This window comes from Limulus polyphemus, unplaced genomic scaffold (assembly GCF_000517525.1).
Source record: "Limulus polyphemus unplaced genomic scaffold, Limulus_polyphemus-2.1.2 Scaffold7127, whole genome shotgun sequence".
Classification (NCBI taxonomy): Eukaryota; Metazoa; Arthropoda; class Merostomata; order Xiphosura; family Limulidae; genus Limulus; species Limulus polyphemus.
This window is the reverse complement of record NW_013672737.1, coordinates 33,198-42,149: the sequence shown is the minus strand read 5'-3', so window position 1 is coordinate 42,149 and position 8,952 is coordinate 33,198. Positions and strand designations below refer to the sequence as shown.

At 37.3% G+C, this 8,952-nt stretch overlaps 1 protein-coding gene across 1 annotated transcript in view; it reads right to left on the bottom strand.

Annotated features, from left to right (window-relative positions):
* Positions 1-2,376: 2,376 nt before the first annotated feature.
* The window catches only part of LOC106474368 (acyl-CoA-binding domain-containing protein 6-like), a 33,654-nt gene continuing 27,078 nt past the window's right edge, over positions 2,377-8,952 (bottom strand). Inside the window, exon 8 of the mRNA XM_022402678.1 lies at positions 2,377-2,609. Within this exon, the coding sequence (XP_022258386.1) occupies positions 2,590-2,609 (20 nt within the window). The 3' untranslated portion in view covers positions 2,377-2,589. The remainder of the gene's footprint in view (positions 2,610-8,952) is intronic.

The window sequence follows — 8,952 nt, the reverse complement described above, 5'->3', positions numbered from 1 at the left end:
CGCCCCCACGGCTGAAAGGGCGAGCATGTTTGGTGTGACGGGGATTCGAACCAGCAACCCTCAGATTACGAGTCGAGCGCCCTAACCACCTGGCCATGCCGAGCCAGCCGAAAGTACGAAACATGTTCGGCGGCGTCAGGTCTTTCATTTACTAACCACATGGCTACGTCAACAAAGATTTTTTTTTAATAATATGACTCTCTTTCGAATATCCTTATTTTTTTCACTTATATATGTGTGTGTGCAAAAGGTTTACTTCCTATGCACAGAGTAAACGATTAAAGTGTCAATAAACAAAAAATTCTAAATCATTTTATAGTATCGGAATATTTTACTATGTGCCAGATTCCCCAGGCGTAGACTCAACCAATCGTGCATTATAACAGTCTGGGTAAAATTCTACAAATAAAACTTGGCTCGTACTTCCTTCTAGTCAAAAACCAAAATGGTGGAAAATACCTTACTACAACTGACAATCAGTACAAACAAGTTGTTGAAGATGAAATAACTGTTCTTTACGTGTTAGTATGTTAGCTTACACTTCGCCATATTCCAGTGTTTAATAGTGCCCGTCACATCTTTGAAGTAGCATAATAAAACTTCAACGGTCTTAAATTTCTTGAAAGATAACATAATTTAGCAATAACACAAGTATCCATATTTTAATCAAATAACACATATGATTAAGTTATCATAATTTTATCCGTTTTGAAGCCCCCGTTAGTATTTGTCAGACTGCAAGTCTATTGTTTCTGAAAATAAAGAAACCACTCCTGATACTATTCTTGAAAGTGATCGGGCAATTGGCTTTCTAGTTTTTAAGAGTGTAGTTTAATATCACGTGAACAGCTGCAAAGCGATTTTTCATTCCTATTTAACGTAGGAGACGATAAATGAATTGTAGTTAAGCGGAAAGCTATACAATGGGATATTTGTGCTGTGCCCAACGCGTTGTAAGTCCTCAAGCTTACCGCCGAGCCACCGTTAAGATCGAACAATGTAAGATAGCCAAAAGATATGCAGAAAACACTGTCAATAATAAACGCAAAAAAAAAAAAAAATAACATGGGACAGAATAGCTTACATGATAATGGTAGATACACTTAGCTACACTGAGAAAAAAAAAGCTAAATATCTATATATTAATTATGGAGGATAAATAGTACTTTATAAAAAAATAATTTGCATAAGCTACTATGGTGACCAGTGGCGTAACTACGAAAGATGCCCCCCCCCTGCATAAAAGGTATTTGCACCCCCCACATTTCTTCTCTTTGTCGACAATTCTTAAATTTGATAGGCACTCCGGGCTCCCATTGCAATTGTGGGGACTGAGGACCATAATTACGCCAAAAATGGTGGCTTTTTGATAGAGTTGTGATATCTCACAGATGATATATTTAGCACAAATATACCTGTTTACTAAAAATTATTTACTATCCAACAGTGCAATGCCATCATAGAGAGAATGGGTGAAAACTTTTTCACAGCCATTTCTGAAAACAAACATTCATACAGCGAGGTTGTTAAATAATGTTGAGCCAAAGAATGCAAGAGGCCATTGCTCTCCATGGAAACGAACAAACACTCCATCATAACAGTTAGGTCAGCTCCATACCTTTAGCCAATCAGGACTAATGCTCTCATCTGCAAAATGAGAACAGCTGATTCAGAAAGGTCACTGCAATGAAGATAAGCATATATTCTGGTAATAATAACAAAGACTCATAGGTTAAAACTTCACAAGGTCCCAGCCAGACTTCGAAATCAATGATGTTTCCATAAGAATAACCACTGAAAAAACTGGAATCGCAGCAAAACGTTCGAGTCTATTCTTGTCAAGTTCTCATTTGCAGTTTCACTTGGCGTATGTACATTTGATATACTCAAACGAAACGTTGTATTAAAATCCAACGTTCATAGACGAAGGAAGGGTGTGAAAAGTTTCCCAAAACAGTCTAAAACGGTGTTTGCCAACCTTGGTAATATGACAATCGAAATTACGTGTCAATCAATAATACATAATCAAGGCCATAATGCTGAATACGATCAACAATATTAGTAGTAGCTGCGGGGTTGTGGAATATTGTACTTGAAAAGTGCGATTAGTCGCCTGTAGAGAGGAAACATTTACAATATCTATCATTAATGTTACTCTATCGCTTTACTTACACTTACATTAGTAGCAAGTTGTAGTAGGTGTTAGTATTACTCACTACTGATACCCTGAATTGTTTCTATGATGTTCTTTAAGCAATTTTTAAGAACATTTTTGTCATGATTAAAAGCTTTAAAAAACATACTCTTTTTGGTCCTATATTTTTTATACTCCTTTCATCATCATTTTCAATTTGTTAATGTTAACTTTCCTGTTGTTTTATTGTTTTATACTTTTACATTTTGAAAGGTGGCGTCTACATAATATATTCAATTTACCATTAACATCAACTGTCTTTGGTCATAATACATAACGTAGTATTAAAAAACAAGTATGACATATTTTTAGTCCCTTTAAGGTACTGAAAACTGGAGAAAGTCTGCATAGTTCTCACTCTTCCTCGGTCTATTCAATGATGATAGTGAATTTTCTCATAAGTTTTCGATTCTCACTTTAAGAATTAAAATATCAAGTTTGTTCTAAAAAAAAATACATACAAGTAAATAAAACTATATAGCAAATGACGCACTTTCCTTGCTTCATTCTGACAGAAATTGCTGCAAAACAATCATTATTATTTTAACACTTTAAATTATCAAAGCAAGTCCTAAAGAAATACCTTTACTACTGAATGTTTGGGTTCATAAATAATAACTACATTTTTATCATGACTAGATATAAACTACTGCAAATTTTGAGTTAAAGTACGTATCTCTGCACAGTGATTACTGTAATAAACTATACATTCAATAGAAATTAAACACGACTGTTTTAAAATATTAGTGATCAACAAATACAGATATTCAAACCCAACTCTGTAGATATAATGAACTGAGATACAAGTTTTTGTTGCTGTAATGTTATGAATAACTTTAGTGTATTTTTTACAAGTACAGAAAACTATTAAAACTGTTAAAGCAATGAAAGCCTTTTAAACCACTTCCACCTAATATTTCTTAGTAGTGTTGCTCAACTCCCTTAACTTATATACAAAGGATAATAATAATAATAATAGAAATGAATAGCCTTATAACACCAAAATGTTGTATATATATATTTAATTAGATACTCCAGGTTTTGCTTTACAGCTTCTTTAGGAGCTTTCTGGAACACAGACATTTTGGTGGTATAAAGTCGTTTATTTCTAGTATTAATGTCTTCTATACACCAGTGTACACTACAGAAATTAAAGAAATACAAAGAAGTTTTCTGTTAAGTCTCTAAGGTCATATAGAGAACTATGTTGTAATCTTTAGATGAGCTGTATAAATTTTACGTTCAGTTATGCCTAAATCAGTTTTTCATGTACGTATGATGGGAGAATTAGTGTAAACTTGCATGTAAACAAATATATAAAACTAACGATATTGAAATATTGATATTATCACCCCATTAAATGAAATTATTACACGAACCATACTCTTTTGAATAGTAAAATCATGATTAATATTGTAACTAGCTCTTTGGCTACAAATGTACACACAAACACAGAAGTTTGGTGTAAACACAGTTCACACTAGGATTTAGATCATTTTTATGGATTTAATAAAAAAAAATACAACAAAATGAACTTAGCATAAACTTTTAAAAAATTATTTAATTTTCCTTAAATTTGTTCCATGTAACTATATTAAACACATTACATATTTGCTGTTCAACTCAGCACACGTGATAAAAATAGTTCCACAAATAAAGTTCATCATCAAAAAACACAAAATAAAAATGTACTCTGCATAGCAGAGTGAGTTATAAAGAAAAAGAAAATCTAATTCAGTAAATTACAGTGTGAGGTAGAACTGAGATGATTTGCTTGTAGTCACTTACATTAAAACCATATAAAAGTTAACATTTTCTAACACTGAAAATGTACTTCTGATAGGCACTTATCTCCTCATCCAAAGCTATCTCGACCTTGATTTACCCTCTGAGGATTGCTAAGATTTTCAACAGCACACCAGTCTATTATACCTCTTCATTTTTGCACCATTGCAGCAACATGTGCTGATCTTGTGACTAGCCTCCACCAATCATACTGTGTCATCTATACTAGCACAGGTAGCTTCCTCTACCATTGCAGCACAATCCTCACTGTCAAGAATTAGCAAATACAAACCAGAAACACTGGTACATCAGTGTGGAGTAGGTGATAGAAGGTAAGTACCAGTAAGTCAGAAGGCTACAGAAAGGACATCTCTACGAAGAAACCCTTCAACAACATGCCTGGCCAGCATATTGATGGTAGGCCAAATTCCCATCAAAGAATGAAATGAAGAAACAAAAGGAAGGTCATAATGCTTCTCAATGACGCATTACAATCAAACCCAAAAGTGAGTTGTAAGGCCGAAAGAGCGAAAAGTAGTACCATCAAAATCATCTTATGTACATATAACACAAGAACAATCAGAGTTGAAGATGATTTAAATAGACTGACTGAGGAGATAAGAAATATCTCTTGGGACATTTTGGGACTGAGCAAAATGAAATGCAAAGGAGAAGGACTCAGTGAACTAATGAGAGGCATATGGATTTATGAGGTCGAAAAAACAGAAGAAAACACAAATGCAAAAGGCATAGCATTCATGATACATCCAAGACTAAAGGACTACAATGAAAGTGTATAAATAGTGTATGTCATGATCAACAGGTGCAGTCACCCCAAGCAAAAAAACATCTGGGAGAAGCGCCTTGGACTGAGAATATTATGATAATGTATAATATGAAGTATAAAGATGATAGCCAGCTTCTCACAGAGTGGGTACATTTGAAATAAGATAAAAAATAATATTATTAAGACTTACTCCACTCAAAGGTGAAAAGACGTGTGTAGATTCACCACAGGAAGAGTTGCCCGAGGAAGAGTTGGGAGTTGTCCACATACCTTTAAACAAAATGGCAGTTTTGAGCAGCTAAAGACACAGTGAGATAACAAATATTGGGTAAACAAATAGTATGTAGACAGCGACCTGCCACATACACATCATAATATGCACGTTGTATGAGTGTACATACTCAAACAAGTGAGAATAATAGGTAAAAGATCATGGGAAACACAGGAATTCCATGGAACAATTAGACAGGAACCAAAACCACGAAAGGAGGCATTATGAGCCAAATAACACAGCAGGGAATAAACTGGACAAAGCAGATGATCTGGATCTGAACAGGAATATAGGTGGGAAAAGGGAGGTAAGGAAATAGGAGAAAAGGCAAAACGACCTTCCCAGGCAGTCAATGTCCCAGGAAGAAAGGCCCAATTCCGATAGCGGATAACATGCGAGGAATGGTAAAGGATGCCATAAATATTGGAATGATGATGACCACATGCCAGGAGGGGGGGGGATTAGGTCGTAAGGTAAAAATAGTACAAGGAACAAATTGCAATGGGAGCAAAGGAAGAACCAGACAGGGCATGAAGAACAACATTCTCTGGCAAAACAAAGGAATGTGGCAGATGGACCAGACGAAAGGAAAGGAAAAGGAGGGGGAAAAACTAGGGAAGAGAAGATTTTCAGGAAGTGGGAGAATGGAAGGTGTTTGACAGGGCAGTTGTATAAAGAGCAACAGTAGAAACAGACAAACCCTGATAAAAAATACCAGACGAAGAACTGGGACAGGTGAGGATCTAAAGTACAGGATGGTCAGAAGCCATGGTTAATAAACCAAAGTCAGAAGCAAAACCAATGCCTCTGGTACATAGACAAGGAGGAAGTACAAATGGAACAAGCAAAGAAAGATGGTACACGAGGGGTGAGTCCCTGAGCTGAGGCATGGGATGAGATAAAATTCACACAGAAAGATAAAATGTGGTGACAATGACATGAATAACGTCATATCACTGTTGTCGGAGGTGCTAATAGGACAGGGTAGAGTCTCTTGCTCCAGTAAGGGCCAGAGCAGAGGGAACCACATCTGAGCTGGCCAATACGAAGCAACCAGCAGAACACAACAAGGAGTGGTCTGGATGAGGGAAAAGACTCGGAAGAGGAGTCAGATAGGAAGACAGACAAACAGGTGAAGACCCCTCCAATCTTGACTGAAAGCATCCATCCCCAGAGCCAAGGAGTGAGGAACTGTAGACCAAAAAAAGGAAGGAAGTTTGGCATTCCAATGAGTGGGAACCACATACATATATACAGTGTTGCATGTTGAGAATACACTCACAGAAATACCTGTGGATGAAGAGACCACTCTGTGTAGAACCTGGATGGGATATGATAAGAGATCGGCCACAAGATTCATAACTCTAGAAAAATGACACACCAGAACCATCATATCATGATCTGAAAAGACAGAGATTTGGACTTGGTCCACCCCTGGCTTGATTATAAGTTGACAACAGTGGAATTTTCAGAATGAATCATAATCACCCTCCCCCACAGGAATGGGAGGAGATGATACAGAGCCTGATGAACCTCCATGGGTTCCAAAATGTGGATATGGAGGGGAGCCTCCTCGACTGACCACCAACCCCAAAACTCTGGGGAATCAAGGAAAACCTCCCCAACCCACCAAGGAAGCATCTGTAAACAGATGATATGTGGGACAAAGCGGAGGAATGGGAAACCCCACCATGGTGAAGTCCCTGTTAAGGTAACCAAGCAAAGTTGGCCCTGATCTCAGGATGGTCCAAAGGATCATTGGAGAAGTTCCACTAGTAAAGAAGCATCCAATGAAGGGAATGCACATTCACCCGACTCAATAGAATGAGACCTTCCAAGGAAGCCCACATCCCCAACAGAGATAGAACCTCATGTTCAGAGGGAGAAGGAGAAGGTAGGACTAATGTAACTGCCCACTCCATATACTGGAGCCAAAGAGGAGAAGGCTGGGCTAGACCAAAACAGGAAGTGAAGAGAACCCCCAAATGAATAAGATATTGCAAGAGGTTAGTAAAGGACTTTTCCAACTGAATAAAAAACCTCACCCAAGCATCTTTGAGAAGAAGGAAACAGGTGTGAGTAACTGACTGGGCATGGGAAGAAGCAAACAGAAACCAGTCATCCAAGAAATGGTGGATCCTAAGACCTAGCTAGTGAAAATAACATGCAAAAGAGTGAAACACTCGACAGAACACATACGGAGCTAAAGAAAGACAGAACGATAACACCCAGAACTGAAAGGCAGAACACTCGTAGAAGAACCGAAGAAAAAAATTACATGACACTGGGGCAAACACCAACCAAAATGAGAGATAGTACTCCATAGTGAAGTGAGGCATCGCCAGATAAGTATACAGCCAGGACAGATCGATGATGGGACTCCTAGCTTCCGTGTATTTGGAGACAAAACAAAGAGGGGAGTAAAATCCTGGTTGAGTGGGCACCACCTGTTCGATAGCTCCTTTGTATAGTAAGACTCGAACACATTGGCAAGACAGATGGACAAGGTATGATCCTGAGGAGGAAATCTGGGACGTGGAGAGAGAGGGAACGAAAATGAAGCCAGAAACCCTCAAAGAGAACCCATATAAACAACGGAACTGTCACGAAGTGTAGCCAAAAAGACACATAAGCTAAAGAACTAAAGATAGTACTCATTACTAATGAACTAACAAATTGGAGAAATGTGTAGCATCTATAAAGTACATAAAAAGAACAAATATACAAAACTATGAAATTCGATCTAAAACATAAAACAATAAGTAACACCTAAAGTACAAAACCACTAAATGGGCTGAGAAGATAAACGACCCTTAAATATCAAACTTATAAGGCCACTCAAAGAATCAATAAGACAAAGGACACTAAAATGAAACCTATCCTAAATAACATTAAAATAAAAAGGCAGCCAGTGAACAATAACAAAGTTTGACTCAAAACCACTCCACAATTAGACGTGACTAGTAGTAAAGAAAAAAACAAGTATGAAAATCTAGCTTACCCAACACAGAGCAGAGAAGACATGAATGACCTAAATTATTGAGCATGGAAATTAGATCCATCCAAATCAGCTCACAGGGAGTGAAAAATACACGCTGGAAAATTACCCACAGATCTCCTGGGAAAAAGAACAAGACCTAACCCAGCAGATTATGAGGAGGCACAGTACCAGGTGCAAAGTGCCATAGAAAGAAAACTTTCCATACAGTAGTTCTGTACAAAAATCATAACGTGAAAGGGAAAAAATTGCCAGCAGAAAGTAAGACACAAACTCCATGCGAACTAAAGCCTGTACTTCCCCAGCAGAAATCGTCCACCCGGAGAGGTGGAGACTAGTGTCAGAACTATTGTATACTTATGGTAAAAATTCTATCATCCGCCATATTAAATCTCGAATTCGTATGAACAAAGTAGAATTTGGAAAACAAAAACATTTCAAAACCAACCGAGTAGAGAAACAATGGAAATCAAACACAAGATTTCGAAACTTGAAGTTAAAATTGATATTAATATACGATCAATACAATCCAAATTTTGTAGTCACATGGAGAATGAGTTAAAACACACGTCTATACACTAGAATGTCAATCGATAAAGTGTGCTGCAATGGTAGAGGAAGCTACCTGTGCTATGTATAGATGACACAGTATGATTGGTGGAGGCTAGTCACAAGATCAGCACATGTTGCTGCAATGGTGCAAAAACGAAGGGGAATAATAGACTGGTGCACTGTTGAACATTTTAGCAATGCTTAAAGGTCAATCAAGGTCAAGATAGCTTTGGGTAAGAAGAATTTTACCATTTCAGAACTGTCAACACATCTAACAAACTTAAAATAAGATCCAAAACTCGAGCGCTTTCGAATAGTTGACTATTCTTCTTCAGAAAAACAAAGAAGAAAAACTGAAGAAGAAG